This window comes from Panulirus ornatus, chromosome 57 (assembly GCF_036320965.1).
Source record: "Panulirus ornatus isolate Po-2019 chromosome 57, ASM3632096v1, whole genome shotgun sequence".
Taxonomy (NCBI): domain Eukaryota; kingdom Metazoa; phylum Arthropoda; class Malacostraca; order Decapoda; family Palinuridae; genus Panulirus; species Panulirus ornatus.
In genome coordinates this window covers 18,204,498-18,228,664 of record NC_092280.1, presented here as the reverse complement: position 1 = coordinate 18,228,664, position 24,167 = coordinate 18,204,498, and the positions used below count along the sequence as shown (strand labels likewise).

General features: G+C 39.8%; 1 protein-coding gene across 1 annotated transcript in view; it reads right to left on the bottom strand.

Annotated features, from left to right (window-relative positions):
* Positions 1 to 14,733: 14,733 nt before the first annotated feature.
* Positions 14,734 to 24,167, bottom strand: part of LOC139766211 (nonsense-mediated mRNA decay factor SMG9) — a 69,474-nt gene continuing 60,040 nt past the window's right edge. The window contains exons 7-9 of the mRNA XM_071694516.1: positions 21,576 to 21,729; positions 20,842 to 20,941; positions 14,734 to 15,602 (exon numbers count right to left, since the gene is read on the bottom strand). Of these exons, the coding sequence (XP_071550617.1) occupies positions 15,524 to 15,602; positions 20,842 to 20,941; positions 21,576 to 21,729 (333 nt within the window). The 3' untranslated portion in view covers positions 14,734 to 15,523. The remainder of the gene's footprint in view (positions 15,603 to 20,841; positions 20,942 to 21,575; positions 21,730 to 24,167) is intronic.

Here is a 24,167-nt window from a genome sequence, read left to right as displayed (position 1 = left end):
TACTCCTCACCAATCTAAAGCTCTGTACATGCCTTCCCCCTCTCAATCAATACCCTCCCATACAATTTCCCTGGGATACTCAAAAAAAATTATGCCTCTGTAGTTTGAACACTCACTTTTATCCCCTTTGCCTTTGTACAATGGCACTTTGCATGCATTCCACCAATTCTCAGACACCTTACATGATCCATATATACACTGAATATCCTTACCAACCAATTAACACAGTCGCCCCCTCTAAATAAATTCAACGGCAATAGCATCCAAACCTAGTGCCTAGCCAGATTTCATCTTCCGCAAAGCTTTCACTACCTCTTCTCTCTTAAACAAAACATACTCCCTGACCTTCTCACTCTGCACACCACCCCGAACAAAACAGACTACATCTGCTACTCTATCATCAAACACATTCAACAAACCTTCAAAATACTCACCCCGTCTCCTTCTCACTTTATCACTACCTGTTTTCATGTCCCTCGTTGCCTCCTTCACTGATTCTCCCATCTGTTCTTGTCTTATGCACACAAAGTGTGTGAGTATGTGCATGTGTATATGTGTGTGTGTCTGTGTGTGTATATGTGTGTGTGTCTGTGTGTGTATATGTGTGTAAACATTGAGATGTATAGGTATGTATATGTGCGTGTGTGGACGTGTATGTATATACATGGGTATGTGCCCTTTCTTCATCGTTTCCTGGTGCTATCTTGCTGGAGCAAGGGGTGGCAATACTGTTTCCTGTGGGGCAGGTTGGTCCCAGGAATGAATGAAGGCAAGCAAGTATGAATATGTACAAGTGTATATATGTATATATCCCTGGGAATAGGGAAGAAAAAATAATTCCCACATCTCGTAAAGGGCAACTAAAGGGGGCACAAGTGGCCTGGAACCCTCCCCATTTTGTACATCAATTTCTAAAAGAGTGATTTATACAGATGCTCTGACATGATGATTCGACTTACAACTTTTTGACTTTGCGATGGTGAAATAGCAATATGCATTCAGTAGAAACTGTATTTTGAATTTTGATCTTTTCCTGGTCTAGAAATATGCGTTGTGATACTCTCTCATGATGCTGTGCAGCAGCTGTGAGCAGCAGCTTCCAGTCAGCCAAGCGATCACAAGTGCCTTCTACTTGCTATTCTGTAGCCTCATCAAAAGAGAGAAATTAATGACCCTGTCGATGTAGCATTCTCATCATCTAGAAATCAATTCATATGCATCAAACATTCTTCAGGCCCAGTGTGCTTTCAGCCATGTACATTAATGGTGAGTACCATACAACCATTCTTTTTTTTTTTCAGTGGCGTATTCAATAAATTACACGAGATATTCAACACTCAATTATAAAATAGGCTTTGTGTTAGATGATTTTGTCCAACTGTAGACTAATGCAAAGAGTTCTGAGAATGTTTAAGGTAGGCTAAGGTAAGCTATGATGTTCAGCAGGTTAGATGTACAGTATCATACGTATTTTTGACTACGATATTTTCAATTCATGATGGGTTTATTGGAATGTAATCCTAAGTCGACGAGCATCTGTATATACATACATACATATATGTATATTATCCCTGGGGACAGAGGAGAAAAAACACTACCCAACTATTCCCTGTGTATCGCAGAGGGCGACTAAAAGGGGATAGAAGCAGGGGGCTGAAAAATCCTCCCCTCCAGTTTTTAGCTTTTCCAAAAGAAAGAACACAGAAAGGGGCCAAGTGAAGATTTTTTTCTCTGAGGCTCAGTCCTCTGTTCTTGATGCTATCTCACTTATTTGGGGAATGGCAAATATGAAAAAAAATTATATATTCTTTTTCAATCATATTTGCTATTTATTGTTCTAGCATCAAGAAGAGATGAAGCAAGGCTACATCCACTTGCATCCATTCTCGAGCTGTGATGTGTAATGCACCAAAACCACAGCTCCCTACCCATATCCAGGCCCTACAGATCTCTCCGCAGTTTACCCAGGACGCTTCACATGCCCTGGTTCAGTCCACTGACAGAATGTCAACCCATTATACCACATCGTTCCAATTCACCTTATTCCTTGAACGCCTTTCATCCTACGTATGTTCAGGGCTCCATTACTCGAAAATATTTTTCACTCCATCCTTCCACCTCCAATTTGGTCTCTGGCTTCTCCATTCCCTAAACCTTTGACACACAGCCGCTTTGTCAACCTTTCCTCACATTCTCTCCATATGTCCAAACCACTTCAACACAACCTCTTCTGTTCTCTCAACCAAACTTTTTTTTATTTCCACACGTCTCTTACCCTTTCATTACTTACTCAATCAAACCACCTCACACCACAATCATCCTCAAACATTTCATTTCCAACACATCCCCTCCTCAGTACAATCCTACCTATAGCCCACTGCATATAATATTGTTAGAACTACTATTCCTACAAACATACCCATTTTTGATCTCCGAGATAACGTTCTCTCCTTCCACACATTCTTCATCGCTCCAGAACCTTCGACCCCCTCCCCCAACATCTGACTCACTTCCGCTTCCATGGTTCCACTAGCTGCCTAGTCCGCTCCCAGATATCTAAAACATTTCACTTCCTCCAATTTTCGTCCATTCAAACTTACATCCCAATTACCTTGTCCCCTCAACCCTACTGAATCTAATAACCTTGCTCTTATTCACATTTACTCTCAACTTTCTCCTTTTACACACTTTTCCAAACTCAGTCACCAACTTCTGCAGTTTCTCACTTGAATCAGCCACCAGTGCTGTATCATCGACAAACAACTATTGACTAACTCCAAGGCTCTCTCACCCCAAACAGAATGCATACTTGCCCCTCTATCCAAAACTCTTGCATTTACCTCCCTAACCACTCCATCCATAAACAAATTAAATAACCATGGGGACATCACACACACCTGCCGTAGACCGACCTTCATTGGGAACCAATCACTCTCCTCTTTTCCTGCTTGTACAAATGCCTTACATCCTTGGTAAAAACTTTTCACTGCTTCTAGCAGCTTATCTCCCACACCATATACACTTAAACCCTTCCAAAAAGCATCTCTATCAACCATATCACATGCCTTCTCCAGATCTGTTTTTCGAAGCATTTCTCACACACATTCTTCAAAGCAAACACCTGATCTACACAGCATCTACCACTTCTGAAACCATACTACTCCTCACCAATCTAAAGCTCTGTACAGGGCCTTCCCCCTCTCAATCAATTCCTTCCCATACCAATTTCCCTGGGATTGCTTTAGACGCATTATTTTTTTTTCCTGTTTTCCTTGAAAGTTATTGTCTATATAACGATTTCATAATTAAATATCTATATAATCAAAAAATTATGCCTCTGTAGTTTGAACACTCACTTTTATCCCCTTTGCCTTTGTACAATGGCACTTTGCATGCATTCCACCAATTCTCAGACACCTTACATGATCCATATATACACTGAATATCCTTACCAACCAATTAACACAGTCGCCCCCTCTAAATAAATTCAACGGCAATAGCATCCAAACCTAGTGCCTAGCCAGATTTCATCTTCCGCAAAGCTTTCACTACCTCTTCTCTCTTAAACAAAACATACTCCCTGACCTTCTCACTCTGCACACCACCCCGAACAAAACAGACTACATCTGCTACTCTATCATCAAACACATTCAACAAACCTTCAAAATACTCACCCCGTCTCCTTCTCACTTTATCACTACCTGTTTTCATGTCCCTCGTTGCCTCCTTCACTGATTCTCCCATCTGTTCTTGTCTTATGCACACAAAGTGTGTGAGTATGTGCATGTGTATATGTGTGTGTGTCTGTGTGTGTATATATATGTATACGTTGAGATGTATAGGTATGTATATGTGCGTGTGTGGACGTGTATGTATATACATGGGTATGTGCCCTTTCTTCATCGTTTCCTGGTGCTATCTTGCTGGAGCAAGGGGTGGCAATACTGTTTCCTGTGGGGCAGGTTGGTCCCAGGAATGAATGAAGGCAAGCAAGTATGAATATGTACAAGTGTATATATGTATATATCCCTGGGAATAGGGAAGAAAAAATAATTCCCACATATTTCCCACATCTCGTAAAGGGCAACTAAAGGGGGCACAAGTGGCCTGGAACCCTCCCCATTTTGTACATCAATTTCTAAAAGAGTGATATATACAGATGCTCTGACATGATGATTCGACTTACAACTTTTTGACTTTACGATGGTGAAATAGCAATATGCATTCAGTAGAAACTGTATTTTGAATTTTGATCTTTTCCTGGTCTAGAAATATGCGTTGTGATACTCTCTCATGATGCTGTGCAGCAGCTGTGAGCAGCAGCTTCCAGTCAGCCAAGTGATCACAAGTGCCTTCTACCTGCTATTCTGTAGCCTCATCAAAAGAGAGAAATTAATGACCCTGTCGATGTAGCATTCTCATCATCTAGAAATCAATTCATATGCATCAAACATTCTTCAGGCCCAGTGTGCTTTCAGCCATGTACATTAATGGTGAGTACCATACAACCATTCTTTTTTTTTTTCAGTGGCGTATTCAATAAATTACACGAGATATTCAACACTCAATTATAAAATAGGCTTTGTGTTAGATGATTTTGTCCAACTGTAGACTAATGCAAAGAGTTCTGAGAATGTTTAAGGTAGGCTAAGGTAAGCTATGATGTTCAGCACGTTAGATGTACAGTATCATACGTATTTTTGACTACGATATTTTCAATTCATGATGGGTTTATTGGAATGTAATCCTAAGTCGACGAGCATCTGTATATACATACATACATATATGTATATTATCCCTGGGGACAGAGGAGAAAAAACACTACCCAACTATTCCCTGTGTATCGCAGAGGGCGACTAAAAGGGGATAGAAGCAGGGGGCTTGAAATCCTCCCCTCCAGTTTTTAGCTTTTCCAAAAGAAAGAACACAGAAAGGGGCCAAGTGAAGATTTTTTTCTCTGAGGCTCAGTCCTCTGTTCTTGATGCTATCTCACTTATTTGGGGAATGGCAAATATGAAAAAAAATTATATATTCTTTTTCAATCATATTTGCTATTTATTGTTCTAGCATCAAGAAGAGATGAAGCAAGGCTACATCCACTTGCATCCATTCTCGAGCTGTGATGTGTAATGCACCAAAACCACAGCTCCCTACCCATATCCAGGCCCTACAGATCTCTCCGCAGTTTACCCAGGACGCTTCACATGCCCTGGTTCAGTCCACTGACAGAATGTCAACCCATTATACCACATCGTTCCAATTCACCTTATTCCTTGAACGCCTTTCATCCTACCGTATGTTCAGGGCTCCATTACTCGAAAATATTTTTCACTCCATCCTTCCACCTCCAATTTGGTCTCTGGCTTCTCCATTCCCTAAACCTTTGACACACAGCCGCTTTGTCAACCTTTCCTCACATTCTCTCCATATGTCCAAACCACTTCAACACAACCTCTTCTGTTCTCTCAACCAAACTTTTTTTTTATTTCCACACGTCTCTTACCCTTTCATTACTTACTCAATCAAACCACCTCACACCACAATCATCCTCAAACATTTCATTTCCAACACATCCCCTCCTCAGTACAATCCTACCTATAGCCCACTGCATATAATATTGTTAGAACTACTATTCCTACAAACATACCCATTTTTGATCTCCGAGATAACGTTCTCTCCTTCCACACATTCTTCATCGCTCCCAGAACCTTCGACCCCTTCCCCCAACATCTGACTCACTTCCGCTTCCATGGTTCCACTAGCTGCCTAGTCCGCTCCCAGATATCTAAAACATTTCACTTCCTCCAATTTTCGTCCATTCAAACTTACATCCCAATTACCTTGTCCCCTCAACCCTACTGAATCTAATAACCTTGCTCTTATTCACATTTACTCTCAACTTTCTCCTTTTACACACTTTTCCAAACTCAGTCACCAACTTCTGCAGTTTCTCACTTGAATCAGCCACCAGTGCTGTATCATCGACAAACAACTATTGACTAACTCCCAAGGCTCTCTCACCCCAAACAGAATGCATACTTGCCCCTCTATCCAAAACTCTTGCATTTACCTCCCTAACCACTCCATCCATAAACAAATTAAATAACCATGGGGACATCACACACACCTGCCGTAGACCTGACCTTCATTGGGAACCAATCACTCTCCTCTTTTCCTGCTTGTACAAATGCCTTACATCCTTGGTAAGAACTTTTCAGTGCTTCTAGCAGCTTATCTCCCACACCATATACACTTAAACCCTTCCAAAAAGCATCTCTATCAACCATATCACATGCCTTCTCCAGATCTGTTTTTCGAAGCATTTCTCACACACATTCTTCAAAGCAAACACCTGATCTACACAGCATCTACCACTTCTGAAACCATACTACTCCTCACCAATCTAAAGCTCTGTACATGCCTTCCCCCTCTCAATCAATACCCTCCCATACAATTTCCCTGGGATACTCAAAAAAATTATGCCTCTGTAGTTTGAACACTCACTTTTATCCCCTTTGCCTTTGTACAATGGCACTTTGCATGCATTCCACCAATTCTCAGACACCTTACATGATCCATATATACACTGAATATCCTTACCAACCAATTAACACAGTCGCCCCCTCTAAATAAATTCAACGGCAATAGCATCCAAACCTAGTGCCTAGCCAGATTTCATCTTCCGCAAAGCTTTCACTACCTCTTCTCTCTTAAACAAAACATACTCCCTGACCTTCTCACTCTGCACACCACCCCGAACAAAACAGACTACATCTGCTACTCTATCATCAAACACATTCAACAAACCTTCAAAATACTCACCCCGTCTCCTTCTCACTTTATCACTACCTGTTTTCATGTCCCTCGTTGCCTCCTTCACTGATTCTCCCATCTGTTCTTGTCTTATGCACACAAAGTGTGTGAGTATGTGCATGTGTATATGTGTGTGTGTCTGTGTGTGTATATGTGTGTAAACATTGAGATGTATAGGTATGTATAGGTGTGTGTGTGGGCGTTTATGTTTATAAACCTGTATGTGGGTGGGTTGGGCCATTCTTTTTTGTCTGTTTCCTTGTGCTACCTCACTAATGCAGGAGACAGTGTCCAAGTATAATGAAAAAATAATAAATAAATATTTCATTTATTATTTATCATACTTGTCGCTGTCTCCCACGTTAAAGAGGTAGCACAAGGAAACAGACGAAGGAATGGCCCAACCCACCCACATACACATGTGTATACATACATGTCCACACACACACACACACACATATACATACCTATACATCTCAATGTATACATATATATACATACACATATACATATATACACATGTACATAATTCATACTTGCTGCCTTTATTCATTACCGTCACCAACCCACCACATATGAAATGACAACCCCTCGCCCCACATGCACGCAAATTGGTGCGAGGAAAAGACAACAAAGGCCACTTTCGTTCACACTCAGTCTCTAGCTGTCATGTATAATGCACTGAAACTACAGCTCCCTTTCCACAACCAGGTCCTACATAACTTTCCATGGCTTACCCGCACACATCACATGCCCTGGTTCAATCCACTGACAGCACATCGACCCTGGTATACCACATTGTTCCAATTCACTCTATTCCTTCCATGCCTTTCTCCCTCCTGCATGTTCAGGCCCCAATCGCTCAAAATCTTTTTCACTCCATTCTTCCACCTCTAATTTGGTCTTTCACTTCTCCTCATTCCCTCTACCTTTGACACATATATCCTCTTTGTCAATCTTTCCTCACTCATTCTCTCCATATGACCAAACCATTTCAAAACACCCTCTTCTGTTTTCTCAACGACACTCTTTTTATTACCACACATCTTTCTTACTCTTTCATTACTTACTCGATCAAACCACCTCACACCACACTGTCCTCAAACATCTCATTTCCAACACATCTGCCCTCCTCCGCACAACCCTATCTATAGCCCAGCCTTGCAACCATATAACATTGTTGGAACCATTATTCCTTCAAACATACCCATTTATGCTCTCTGAGATAATGGTCTCGCCTACCACACATTTTTCAACAGTCCCAGAACTTCTGCCCCCTCCCCCACCCTGTGACTTACTTCCGCTTCAATAGTTCCATTCGCTGCCAAATCTGCTCCCAGGTATATAAACACCTCACTTCCTCCAGTTTTCTCCATTCAAACGTACCTCCCAATTGACTTGTCCCTTGAACCTTCTGTACCTAATAACCTTGCTCTCATTCACATTCCCTCTCAGCTTTCTTCTTTCACACACTTTACCAAACTCAGTCACCAACTTCTGCAGTTTCTCACCTGAATCAGCCATCAGTGCTGTATCATCAGCGAACAACAATTGACTCACTTCCCAAGCCTTTTCATCCACAACAGACAGCATACTTACCCCTCTCTCCAAAACTCTTGCATTCACCTCCCTAACAACCCCATCCATAAACAAATCAAACAACCATGGAGACATCACGCACCCATGCCGCAAACCGACATTCACTGAGAACCAATCACTTTCTTCTCTTCCTACTTGTGCACATGCCTTACATCCTCGATAAAAACTTTTCACTGCTTCCAGCAACTTGCCTCCCACACCATATACTCTTAATACCTTCCACAGAGCATCTCTATCAACTCTATTATATGCCTTCTCCAGATCCATAAACGCTACATACAAATCCATTTGTTTTCTTAAGTATTTCTCACATACATTCTTCATATAAATAAATTTTATCTTTTTATTATCATACTTAATCGCTGTTTCCTGCATCAGAGAGGTAGTGCCAGGACACAAATGAAGAGTTGTTATACACTCATATCACACATAAACACCCATATACATACATATACATATCAACATATACATACACATACAGACATATGCATATATACACATGTACATATCTATACTTGCTTGCCTTCATCCATTCCTGGCTGGGGGGCTGGAAATCCTCCCCTCCCATTTTTAGTCTTCCAAAAAAGGGAACAGAGGAGGGCCAAGTGAGGATATTCCCTCTAACTCAAACCTCTGTTCTTAATGCTACCTTGCTAACTCGGGAAATGGTGAATATGTATGTAAACACAAAATAAAAAACAATTCACTCTATTCCTTGCACACATCTCACCTTCCGGTTTATTCCAGCCCAAATCGCTCAAAATCTTTTTCACTCCATTCTTCCACCTCTGTTTTGGTCTCCTGCTTCTTGTTCCCTCCACCTCTGACACATATATCCTCCTTGTCAATCTTTCCTCACTCATTCTCTTCATATGTCCAAACCACTTCAACACACCCTCTTCTGCTCCCTCAACCAAACTCTTTTTTATTTCCACACATCTCTCTTACCCTTTCATTACTTACTTGTTCAAATCACTTCACACCATATATTGTCCTCAAACATTTCATTTCCAACACATCCACCCTCCTCCATACAAGCCTATCTATAGCTCATGCTTCACAACCATATAAAATTGTTGGAACTACTATTCCTTCGAACATACCCATTTTTGCTCTCTGAGATAATGTTCTCTCCTTCCACACATTCTTGATCACTCCCAGAACCTTCACTCCCTCCCCCAACATGTGATTCACTTCCATTTCCATGGTTCCATTCACTGCCAAGTCCAATCCCCGATATCTAAAACACTTCAATTCCAATTTTTCTCCATTTAAACTTACATCCCAAGTAACTTGTCCCTCAACCCTACTGAACTTAATAATCTTGCTCTTATTCATATTTACTCTCAACTTTCTTCTTTCACACACTTTTCTAAACTCAGTCACCAACTTCTGCAGTTTCTCACTTGAATCAGCCACCAGAGCTGTATCATCAGAAAACATCAACTGATTCACTTACCAGGTCCTCTCACCCCAAACAGACTGCATACTCACCCCTCTCCAAAACTCTACCACTTCTAACCACCCTATCCATAAACAAATTAAACAACCATGGGGACATCACACACCCCTGCTGCAGATTGATTTTCACTGGGAACCAATCACTCTCCTCTCTTCCTACTTGTACACATGCCTTACATACTTGATAAAAACCTTCCACTGCTTGTAGCAACTTACCTCCCACACCATATACTCTTAAAACCTTCCACAACGCATCTCTATCAACCCTATCATATGCCTTCTCCAGATCCATAAATGCTGCATACATCTCCATTTTTTTTAAGTATTTTTCACATACATTCTTCAAAGCACACATCCTCTACCACTTCTGAAACCACAATGGTCCTCCCTAATCTGACACTGTACATACCTTCACTCTCATTCAATACCCCTCCCATACAATTTTCCAGGAATACTTGAAAAAACTAATGCCTCTGTAGTTTGAATACTCACCTTTATCTCCTTTGCCTTTGCACAATGGCACTATGCATTCACTCCATCAATGCATTGAATATCCTTACCAATCAATTAACAACAGTCAACCCCTTTCTTAATAAATTCTACTGGAATACTATCCAAACCCGCCGCCCTGCTGATTTCATCTTCCACAAAGCTTTCACTACCTCCTCTCTCTTAACCAAATCATTCTCCTAAACCCTCTCCCTTCACATACCACCCTGACCAAAACACCCTACATCTGCCACTCTATCATCGAACACATTAAACAAACTTTCAAAATACTCACACCGTCTACTACTCACTTCATCACTACCTGTTACTTAGTCCCCCCTTGCCCCCTTCACTGATGTTCCCATTTGTTCTCGTCTTATGCATGTTATTCACCTACTTCAAAAAATCTTTTTATTCTCCATAAAGTTTAATGATGCTCTCTCACCCCAACTCTCATTTGCCCTTGTTTTCAGCCATTGCACCTTCTTCTTGACCCCCTCCTTCTTTCTTTTATATATCTCCCAGTCATTTGCATTCATTCCTTGTAAACATCATCCAAATGCCTATCTTTTCTCTTTCACTAACAACTTTTCTTCTTCATCCCACCACTCTCTACAAGACAGCTAGAGACTGAATATGAAAAAATGTGGCCTTTTTTGTCCGTTTTCCTGGTGCTACCTTGATGAGGCAGGGGAAGCGATGCTGTTTCCTGTGGGGCAGGGTAGTGCCAGGAATAGATGAAAGCTAGCAAGTATGAATATGTACATGTGCACATATGTCTGAGTATGTGTATGTATATGTTATGTACATGTGTGTGTGGGCATTTATGTATATATATGTGTATATGAGTGGATGGGCCATTCTTCATCTGTTTCCTGGTGTTACATCGCAGATGTGGGAAGCAGCGATTAAGTACATATATGCATATACAGTGCTTAGTCTTGCATTTCCTTTACTTCTTCAAACTTCTGTACCTATCATCCACATACATCTTAAGCCATGATTTATTTTTATTTATTTATTTTGCTTTGTTGCTGTCTCCCGCGTTAGCGAGGTAGCACAAGGAAACAGACGAAAGAATGGCCCAACCCACCCACATACACATGTATATACATACACGTCCACACACGTAAATATACATGCACACAAACACACACAGACATATACATATATACACACGTACACAATTCATACCGTCTGCCCCCACCCATTCCCATAAATTCATAATAAAGAGAAGTAAGAGCATACGACTATCTGACAATATCTTATAGTTCTCTAACTTCCAGATATTGCTACAAATGATTTTTTCTTAACTGAAATAGCTACAACCTGCATAAAAAGTTATTTCAATATGTGCAATGTCTTACTTCATAAAATTGGAAAGGCACCTTGACGGTAAGATTTCTCAGATCCAAATCAAATGGTGAAGTTGCAGTTTACTATCAAGAAACAATGTGCATCTTTTACACACAGCACATATACAGAAGGACGAGTATTTTTGAACATAAAGAACTGGTCAAAATCCTTACTAAATCCATCTCAGCACTCGACGAATTGGAAATCTATACAAGTAAAACTAAGATGTATGAAAGACATTCTTCTATCTAGCTCTTTTCCAAAATGTTTTTTATATATATGAAATCCATACAACTACCAGAACGAATGTTCAGGAACCAAGCAAGCTTAAACAGTTTAATATTTTCAAGTGCAGTCTACCGAATATGGACTTTCAGAGATAATTTTTCACTTATCAAAAACTCATTACCCATATTCAAAAATATAACTTTCACATTTGATCACAAAAAAAAAAATTAACATTTCTTTTTTAAATTCTAAAGATCTTTTTCATTTGAGTATCACATACAACATACACTCATACCCTAATACATATGTATCTTGGTGAGGACTGAAATGAGTGCCTGAGCCAACTTGATACTCCTTGAAGCATGACCCATTCATCCCAAAACCTATGAATCTAAATGCGTTATGGCGCTCATGTTTAAACTAAAACAGTCTGAGACAAATTCATCAAAATCAATGTATAATGATCTAATCAACAAATATGATCAAAAAGACTTTTGCAATTATCACTCTTAACCCAAAATGAGAAATGCAATTTGCTAAAATGCATTTGTTATGTAATGTGTCATCATTTTATTCTAAGTCATACTGTAATTAATCACAGGTTTTGGTTAAGGGTAATAATACTTTTTCCATTATGGCCCCTTCCTGTGTTGAATGTCCATGATGGCAATCCATTAAGTTCAATGTAAAGCATGCAGCTTTGATGCTGATTAATGACCAAAAAGAATATCACATACGCATCAAGACCACTTACAAAAAAAAATACTCAAAATCAATTAAATCATTCAATATCACATTCCAAAGAATTCAAATTCATCAAAAGCAAGTTTATTTCAACTTCATAAAAATGGACTTTCCTTGGAATGTCTGCTGTCGTGCATCACAGGTCACTTATATGGAGTCATGAAAATAAGTATGGCAGGGGTGTTGATGGGTCACCAAAGTCAAGATATTGACATTTGTTAAAGTACATTAATCTATAGTTTTTATGATAACAGTAGGGAATTCAGCTAGCATGATTACAGCACATCATTCCCTTGCCGTACAGTATGCAAGGTAATAACAAGATTAACAAAACAACCAGTTGTTTTTTATTAACATCATAATCATATGAACTTGGTGCCCACCTACGTATAACTGATTTGGAAGCACATCTGTTGAAATAGGCATGATAAAAACTGAAATACACCGACTTAATTTTGGGAGTGCTTTAACCACCTTGCTAAATTTTACACCTTATGAATATTCTTTCACTTTGAAGGAAGAATCTCAGGGCATTTACATGGGCATAGGGTAATGTGTTTTGAAATGGCCTACAATTTGGTTAAAAATGAAAAACTTGTGAAACAAAGAATTACAGCAAACTATTAACCCCCTTGGTAAAATATAGTCCTATACTGCCAAATGATGCAAATGCCCAATACCAGTCAACATAAAACAACGTGATCTCTACGTGCCTGTAATGCCAGCAACGTATCCGAAAGAAGTACCACTGCATTCATGTAGCCTTATTCTTCAGTGATTTCCGAATGTCTTATTCTTTCAAACATTTCGTTAATCAAATGGTTTATAAAAACATTATCATTTACCCTCATATAGTAATCCATACTCTCGTATCTGTTATGTGTTTACTTCCTAAGCCCATCTTTCATGTTTTTACTGCCAAATTCCATGTTTCCAATCCATTTTTCACAAGTTTGTTTTCACTCCAATCTTTCATCTCACTCCTTAATTCTTTACTACCCAACTCCATCTCATCTCACGGTTTTACTCCCAACTCTCAACTTTTTATGTTTTCTTATCATCTATCAACTCAAATCCACCTTTCTATCTCATTTTCTAGTTCCTCATTTTAAAATATGTAATATATTACTGAAGTAGTGGCTAAGGCACTACTAACATGATCTCTATGGTCCATGCACAAGGATTCAAATCCCCAGAAAGGCATGACTATACATGAAGACACTGATTTTACTAATTACAAATTGATATGTTGTGTTAAAGGGACTTAGTTTGCACAAACAGGTTAAATAAGTAATGATCAATAATAACAATTAATATCATAATCTTTGCTCATACAAACATACGAATTTTCATACTAGTAAATCATGTCCCTGATCAAACAGCCTTTTCTCTTTTAAAAGGAGCCATACATGCAAGATGAACATGATAATGTTCTCGACATTAATGTATGACACATTCAGTATCAAATGTAGGTAATGAAAACCTAGCACAAAGCAGACACTGACAGCAAATATTCTTGAAAGATCTCCAGTTTTGTGACGAAGGAGAAAAATTACGCATCATAAAATTTTAAAAACATCCTTATGTATCAGGAGGGGGATTTGAAATCAAATGAACTAATCATTAAACAGATATGTGAATGCTAACTCTGGATTCATAAGTAAAGCCCATACAGGCAGCAAGCAGCTTTCACATCAGTATTAATGCAAATCAAAGATTTGACTGAGATTTCCTCTAAAAAAAAAAAAAGGCTTCATTCACTGCTGAATTAATATCCTGAATCTTCATCAATTTGAGTTTTCAACTTATAAATCACTGCCAATGATATTCATTATTCATTCTGGGTTTAAGATATGAGTGAAAACAAGGCACTGAATTTTTAATCATTACTTGAAATGTTACAATCACATTGTGTGATATACTGAAGAAGCCATGTTACTTACAGATGACCATCATTATGTTAAGTTACAGGAGAACTATCTGTTGTTTGTAAGCCAAATAGTGATTAAGAATTCAGTAAAATCAACCAAAATTTTGAATGTAAAAAAAAAAAAATCAGCCACTGAATTAATTCAAGCTTCTATTTATGCAGTATCTTCTCTGTAAGTTCATTTCATAAAAATCATGGAGATATTAGTGATATCCTGATATGGGGAGTTGACCCCACACTTGTTATGTTAAACAATGTGATGTACTAAGAGCCGGACCCACTTCAGGAGGGTCAGGGATGTAGTTACTGTAGTTTTTGTTGTGACTCTCATCCATTACCTTCATGCATTACCACCCATAACCTCTTTCACAATTGCCTTCCTAAATATTTCAGTACAACTCGCATTAAAATTGTTAAAATGCAGAGGCGAAATGAAATGGCAATTCCATTCTAAACTGCAGAGCTTGAAACATGTCAACAGCAATGTGTTATCACATTTTGTGGACTGCATTCATGCATAACTGTAATGGGTAAGTTCACACAAAAACAGCTTACGACCTTTGGTGACCCAACGCAGCAGCTGGGTCAGATCATCGCTACCCCCCTAGGCACTGGCTAAGGGTTGTAGCTCCAAACAACATACGACGCAGTGCCACTCCCACAGCTGGGCACAGGGCCCACGTGCACATCAACCCCCTCAGAATGATGACCCATGCCCACAGCAGGTGAGGTGTGGGGGGAGGGAGGGGCAAGAGCAGGGCGGGGCCGACCGGCTATGACAGTCCCATGAAGGGAGCAGAGCAGGGCGGTGAGTGGCGTCAGGCGTCACTAGTGGCACAACACCCACACAGCTAGGGTGGTGATGCCAGGCAGGAGATGTCCAGATACAAGCACCGGCACCGCTCAAGGCAGCAGGCGGCTGTACTCCACGAAGAGACTCCATTTGCGCACACCCTCCCATGTGCGGCACACATACTGGTACCTGAAAATTCATAACTACTTTAACCGAAAAGCAGAATACACGAAAAGGATAATACAATCTACAAATTAACTGAACTAAAAACAAAAAACTAAAATGAAAAAATATTCTATTTTCTATTAGTATTCTTTTATAAAATCATCAATTCTGAAATAAAAATGCCTTTCTTCTTACTTGAACAACATAATGAAGTGCGTATTCCTAAATATCTACCTTGCCGAGAAGCATTACAAAGCATCAACAGGTACATGCCTTGCAAGTGCAATTGCATAACGGTGTATGTCTAGTGGAGAGGTACTTAAGACCTATCTTTTCATCATCTGGGAAGGATGAAAACTCCTTGCTTGGCTCCTTTTTCTGTTCCAACTTTTAGAAATTAAAAATCAATCAGGGAGAGTTTCCAGCTCCCTGCACCTGCCCCTCCTGGTCACTACGACAAGCAGAAAATACACAGAAGAATCTTTTCTCACCTATCCCCAAGGACAGGGACCCTAAAGAGAGTGGTGAGTATGCAGTCTGTAGAAGATGAGAGGGCCTGAAAAGTGAGTCCATTGTTGTTTGCTTATGAAAAAGCACTGGAGGTGGATTTGAATGTGAAACTGCAGAAGCTGGTAACCAAGTTTGGAAGGGTGTGCAAAAGGAGGAGGACGAGAGTAAATGTGATTAAAAGCAAGGTTATTAAGTTTAGCTGGACAGATTACCTGGAGAGTGAGTTTGAAAGGAGAAAAACTGGGGAAGTGAAGTGTTTCGATACCTGGGAGTGGATATGGTCATGAATGGAACCATGGAAGATGAGGCGAGTCATAGGATGGGTGAAGGGCTATGAGTTCTGGGTGGACTGAAGAATGCGTGGAAAGAAATATCATTATGAGGGAAGGCAAAAATGGGTGTTTGAAGGCGAAGTATTCCCATCATTATATGGAAGCAAGGCAAGGGTTATAGATAAGACATGTGGAGCAGGGTGGGTGTGCTGGGAATTAAATATTTGAAGACAATAAGTGGTGAGAGGGGGTTTGATCAATTAAGTAGTAAAAGGGTACGGGAGAAGTGTGATAATCACGACTGTGCCTGAGAAAGCTTAAGAAGGCATGCTGAAATAGTTTGGACAGATGGATCTCTCCATATGGCCAGATTGAAAAAATGGATACATGTCTCAAAAGTGGAGGGAACAAGATGAAAGACACCAAACTAAAGAGGGGAAGATGGAGAGGAAAGTGATTGGTTCTCAGTGAATGTAGGTTTGCAGAAGGGGTGTGTGATGTCTCCATGGTTGTTTAATTTGTTTATGGATGGGGTTGTTAGGGAGGTGAATGCAAGAGTTTTGGAAAGAGGGGCAAAAATGAAGTCTGTTGTGGATGAGAGAGCTTGGGAAGTGAGTCAGTTGTTGTTCGCTAATGATACAGCGCTGGTGGCTAATTCATGTGAGAAACTGCAGAAGCTGGTGACTGAGTTTGGTAAAGTGTGTGAAAGAAGAAAGTTAAGAGTAAATGTGAATAAGAGCAAGGTTATTAGGTACAGTAGGGGTGAGGGTCAAGTCAATTGGGAGGTAAGTTTGAATGGAGAAAAACTGGAGGAAGTAAAGTGTTTTAGATATCTGGGAGTGGATTAGGCAGCGGATGGAACCATGGAAGCGGAAGTGAATCATAGGGTGGGGGAGGGGGCGAAAATTCTGGGAGCCTTGAAGAATGTGTGGAAGTCGAGAACATTATCTCGGAAAGCAAAAATGAGTATGTTTGAAGGAATAGTGGTTCCAACAATGTTGTATGGTTGCGAGGCATGGGCTATGGATAGAGTTGTGCGCAGGAGGATGGATGTGCTGGAAATGAGATGTTTGAGGACAATGTGTGGTGTGAGGTGGTTTGATCGAGTAAGTAACGTAAGGGTAAGAGAGATGTGTGGAAATAAAAAGAGCGTGGTTGAGAGAGCAGAAGAGGGTGTTTTGAAATGGTTTGGGCACATGGAGAGAATGAGTGAGGAAAGATTGACCAAGAGGATATATGTGTCGGAGGTGGAGGGAACGAGGAGAAGAGGGAGACCAAATTGGAGGTGGAAAGATGGAGTGAAAAAGATTTTGTGTGATCGGGGCCTGAACATGCAGGAGGGTGAAAGGAGGGCAAGGAATAGAGTGAATTGGAGCGATGTGGTATACCGGGGTTGACGTGCTGTCAGTGGATTGAATCGGGGCATGTGAAGCGTCTGGGGTAAACCATGGAAGGCTGTGTAGGTGTGTATATTTTGCGTGTGTGGACGTATGTATATACATGTGTATGGGGGTGGGTTGGGCCATTTCTTTCGTCTGTTTCCTTGTGCTACCTCGCAAACGCGGGAGACAGTGAAAAAAAAAAAAAAAATATATATATATATATCCCTGGGGATAGGGGAGAAAGAATACTTCCCATGTATTCCCTGCGTGTCGTAGAAGGCGACTAAAAGGGAGGGGAGCGGGGGGCTGGAAATCCTCCCCTCTCATTTTTTTTTTTTTTTTTTTCTCCTCCCAAAAGAAGGAACAGAGAAGAGGTCCAGGTGAGGATATTCCCTCAAAGGCCCAGTCCTCTGTTCTTAACGCTACCTCGCTATCGCGGGAAATAGCGAATAGTATGAAAAAAATATATATATACATAAATACAGACATATACATAAATACACATGTACATAATTCATACTTGCTGCCTGTATTCATTCTCGTCGCCACCCTGCCACACATGAAATGACAAACCCCTCCCCCTGCGTGCGTGCGAGGTAGTACTAGGAAAAGACAACAAAGGCCACATTCGTTCACACTCATTCTCTAGTTGTCATGTATAATGCACGAAAACACAGCTCCCTTTCCACATCCAGGCCCCACAAAACTTTCCATGGTTTCCCCACACCCTTCATATGCCCTGGTTCAATCCACTGACAGCACGTCGACTCCAGTATGCCACATTATTACAATTCACTTTATTCCTTGCACGCCTTTCACCCTCCTGTATGTTCAGGCCCCAATTGCTCAAAATCTTTTTCACTCCATCCTTCCACCTCCAATTTGGTCTCCCACTTCTCGTTCCCTCCACCTCTGACACATATATCCTCTTTGTCAATCTTTCCTCACTCATTCTCTCCATGTGACCAAACCATTTCAATACACCCTCTTCTCCTTTCTCAACCACACTCTTTTTATTACCAAACATCTCTCTTACCCTTTCCTTACTTATGCAATCAAACCACCTCACACCACATATTGTCCTCAAACATCTCATTTACAACACATCCACCCTCCTCTACACAACTCTATCTACAGTCCACGCCTCGCAACCATATAACATTTTTGGAACCACTAGTCCTTCAAACATACCCATTTTTGCTTTCCGAGATAATGTTCTCGACTTCCACACATTTTTCAACACTCCCAGAATTTTCGCCCCCTCCCCCACCCTGTGAATCAGTTCTGCTTCCATGGTTCCATCTGCTGCCAAATCCACACCTAAGTATCTAAAACACTTCACTTCCTCGAGTTTTTCTCCATTCAAACTTACCTCCCAATTGACCTGTCCCTCAACCCTACTGTACCTAATAATCTTGCTCTTACTCACATTTACTCTCAGTGATGAAGAATGTTTGGAAGGAGAGAACGTTATCTCAGAGAGCAAAAATGGGTATGTTTGAAGGAATAGTAGTTCCAAAGATGTTATATGGCTGCGAGGCATGGGGTATAGATAGGGTTGTACGTAGGAGGGTGGATGTGTTGGAAATGAAATGTTTGAAGATAATATGTGGTTTGATCGAGTAAGCAATGAAAAGGTAAGAGTGATGTGTGAAAATAAAGTGTGTGGTTGAGAGAGTAGAAGAGGGTGTGTTGAAATGGTCTGGGCATATGGAGAGAATGAGTGAGAAAAGACTGACAAAGGGGAATGCATGTGTCAGAGGTAGAGCCAATGAGAAGGATACCAGATTGGAGGTAGAAGGATGGAGTGAAACAGATTTTGAGCAATCAGGGCCTGAACATACAGGAGGGTGAGAGGCTCGCGTGGAATAGAGTGAATTGGAATGATGTGGAATACTGGGGTCAATGTGCTGTCACTGGACTGAACCAGGGCATGTAAAGCGTCTGGGGAAAACCATGGAAAGATCCATGGGGCCTGGATGTGGATAGGAAGCTGTGGTTTTGGTGCATTACACATGACAACTAGAGACTAAGTGAACGAATGTGGCCTTTTTTGTCCGTTTTCCTGGTGCTACGTCGCTGAAGCAAGGGGTAGCAATGCTGTTTCCTGTGGGGTGGGGTAGCGACAGGAATGGATGAAGGAAAGCAAGTATGAATATGTACATGTGTATGTATGTATATATGTGTATGTAGGCATTTATGTATACGTATACATGTATATGAGTGGATGGGCCATTCTTTGCCTGTTTCCTGGCACTACCTCACTGATGAGGGAAACAGTGATTACATATAAAAACAAAAAAATAGGATACCAAAGCACATGACATTAAATATAGAGCCTGTAGGTCATCTCCAGAGAAACATCTCTGTTGCAAAATTTCAAATATGCAAATGAACATGATGTTAGTTACTTTGGCTACAAACCTTTCAGTTACACTTACACACTATAGATTGTCTATTAAAATGCATCCCTATTTCTTTTTCTTTACATGTAAATTAAAGAATTATGCCTATGTTCATTGAACATTCTAAAATTTACAAAGTAAAAAGAAATTTCAATGTAGACATGATAATTACTTATGAATTTACAACCACAACTACAGCATCTTAAAATTTTCCTTACCCAATACTTTCCCAACTGAATCCTTTTGAGTTTACATGGATAAATTGTACAACAAACCAAAGACAAAACCTAAATGACAGTATCTGAATAAAGACAGTTAAAAAGAGAAAGTTCTCAAGGGAACATTTTTGCTCTTACGAAAATAGAGATTTCAACTTTTTAAGAAGCAGAAAATCTCTCTACAGCCAACAGAGTGGATAACCTAATTGGGACCTATATTTACAAAGATAATCAACATCAAAATGGTAAAACTCTAACTTCCCAACATGAAGAGCTACATCACACTTTTCTCTATTGGAGACCTGCATGATGCTGTTCACTATAGTAACCTTGGGGTGTTCAATCTGTTGTGTCAAGGTACAAGGTACTTCATTTAACTTATCCAGATGGTTGCATAATTTTTTTCAGAAGGAAACAAGGTATTAAAAACTAATTTAAATAAATAACAAATTAGGGATGCTAATCGAAATACATACCATGACTTTTCAGTGAGAGTCAAATGGGTAAGGGGTAAGCGTCGTACACTCAGCACCTGACGTCGCATTTCGTGAAGAGCCTCAGTGAAAGAAACAGGACCTAAAAATGCAATTTCTTTAATTTCATTTGTCCAGCTGATTAAGTACACAAAATATATTTCTTACACATCATCAATGAGGAACATGCAAAGCAATTACTAACATGAAAACATAGAGCCAGGACTCTCCATACATTTAACAATAATAAAAATTTTACATACATAAGGAACTAGAATATTCTTTAGACCCGAGGTGTTATCATTCTTTTATATTAGATTGACTTTCCCAACTTTGAGAGTTAGTGGGAAAAACAAAACTTATTTGCACATCCTAGTCTTTAACTGTCATGTTTAATATACTAAACCCAGGGTCTATCACTCAAAGTTAAGCCCAAAAGATTTCTCAAAGTTTATATGAGCTGACTGACAAATTTCCTTAATTAATACAAATCATGTCTTTATTCACATGGCTCTGATTTACAGCCTTTAAGACATACATGAATGAGGTGCTTCTCCTTTTATGTGTACTCATTATTCTCTATAACCATGGCATCTTCAATGCAGTAATGATACTTCACATACTTAAAAAAATGCTGTACAGCAAGGAATGGTGTAAAGCTCATACAGTCCACACAAATATAATTCAAATACTATACTTCCTAAGCAGCAGAAAACTTTAAAGCTATCTCAACTTACTATGGTGCTGATTCTGGATGTCTGGCAGCAGGAAGAGGTTGACAAGACCGCCACAAGACGTCTGAGCCAAAGGTGCGTGAGTAAGGCTGTTACATATACCAATACGACTTTCACTCTCCAAACAAGATCCCAAAAATGCCTTCTGATAGACTCCCTGCATCACAAAAAAAAACAAGATATTCAAAGTCAGAATATAATATTCAAGGATTCTAAGATAGATGATACCAAAAATGCAATGAGGCAAAATATTTCTCAAGAGTCACAGAAAATGAGGGATTAAAATGAACTAAAAGGATGGATTTAACCACAGAAAAAAAAAAAAAAAAAAAGAAACACTAAGGAATGGTTCACAACATGATTCTCCACACATAAAAAGAACTTGTATAAAGAGTCGAGTCAAAAGCTGTCTGACTTATAAACTGTTCCAGGGTAACTTACAAACTTGACCCCATTTGCCCTACATAGAAATGTTGGTTCGCTTTCCCTTTTCTATACTATGATATTACTTCGCTTTTGCTCCCAAGAGCTGGCTGCGTGTGTGCCTACAACTATAGCTATACCAAGCAATACTTGGCAAGCTGCTCCATCACATGATTACTGTGTGGCCATCGGCAACTCAAGGGTGGACCATTTACGTCAAAGCTTTGGAACTCTACCTTTTCATGTTTTTCCCAATAACTATGACCTGACACATTTCAAAAGACAGGTTTTCACTTTCTCCAAATTTGTAAAGACTTCCCCCTTGTCTTTTGTTTTTCTGTTTCATAATTCTCTCTATATTCCAACTGAGGCCTATCCTTGATGTGGACTTTTCGGTGACTGGAACCTTGGGAAAAAAAATCAAAACGTGTTACGGATTACAAAATGGGAGGCGCCAATACGCAAGTATCAAATTATCTATTATAAAAAGAATGCAAACCATTATTCTAAAAAGTTTTTATGTTAAGGAATGAGGTGTTTCAGCAGAAAAAGAGTACCTACGAGCACCTACAACGTAATTTTCCCATTATGCAAGGCTAATGTGTAGAGCTCACTGCTGCTTCATCAATGAAACTGTTTTCCTCATCTGCCACACAAAGTGTATACTTACATGTGTATGTGTATGGGGGTGGGTTGGGCAATTCTTGCATCTGTCTCCTTGCGCTACCTCGCTAACACGAGAGACAGTGATAAAGTATACTAAATATGAAATAACAAATCTTGACATCATCTATACTGTTCTTCACAAATCATCAAGGCATCTCTTAATGTTTATGTAATTATCCAAATGAAATTCCTTATTCATTTTATTATGCCCTGAATAGCTATTCTAGCTTCCCAGATGGGCCATCACGTTTGTCTGATTTACTTACAGTCGGTATGTCCCAGGTATTTTTGAAGAATTATTAACTCTGTCTTATGTTCCAAGGTATTCTTGAAGAATTAATAACTCTCTACCTTCCTTGTCAATCTATATCTCAAAAGCCCTTTCCCTCTGAGAATGTCCATCATGGGGTGGCCATGTCAAAAGTCTCCATTTATCTCTGTCCTTACATGCCTCCCTTGCATGCACCATTCCACACATTCTCCCACCATTTCTCTCCCTCTAATACTCTTCCACTCTATTTCCCCATATCACAGATGGTCTTCCCCTTACAATAACCCCTTTACCTGTACCGTTATACAATCTCCTTGTAAACTTAGGCTTGCCTTCTCTCCACATGCCCAAACCACCTCAAAGTAGTACATTTGACCCACTATAACACTCTACAATTCATTTCATTTGCATTTCCTGTCATATCACATTTCTCTTACACCCCCTCATTTCTTTCTTCATTCCATCTAGTCATACCAAAAGCTTCTCCCAAATAGCTCACTCCTACAGCCTGGATTCTTGACCTCTATGAAATTCTATGTCCACGTTTTGGCTGCATAGGTCAGGGTTGGGAGGACTATGCTTTCCCTTAATCTTATTTTCACTTCCATTCTTACACCTCTACCCTTAATCATTCTATTAAGGGACCAAATGACTCTTCTACCCTGTATTGCTCACTTGCTTATCTCTTTCATTATCACAAAACTTCCCAAAAATACCTCCCAAGTACTTAAAATCAATCACTTCCAATCTTTGTCCCCCATATCTCTAATACAGTCTAGTACATTTTCTTTATTCATTCTACATGGCTTTGCAGAATCTATACCTTCATTCTGTTTCCCTTCTAACAACATTGCTTTACTTTTACTTATATCTACCTACAATCACCTACAAACTAAGCTTATCACTAGCCACTATATCTCACAAACTCACTTCCATCTTTACATTCCTTTTCCTTAGTTTTGCTTTTCTCTCTCTTATCACTCCACCCACACGTATGTTAAAAAGCTACAGTGACATCATACTGCCCTGCCTCATACACACATGGCTTTCTCACCATCCAACAGTTGTCCAGCTAGCCACCCAACAAAGCATTCCACTATGTCATAAGATTTTCCAGATCAATAAAAGCTGCATATAGCTTCTCACCTTTTGCTAAATACTTTTACACAGTCATTCTCTTTGCAAATATCTAATCCATACATCTCCTACCTTTCCTAAAACCTTTGCTCCTCACT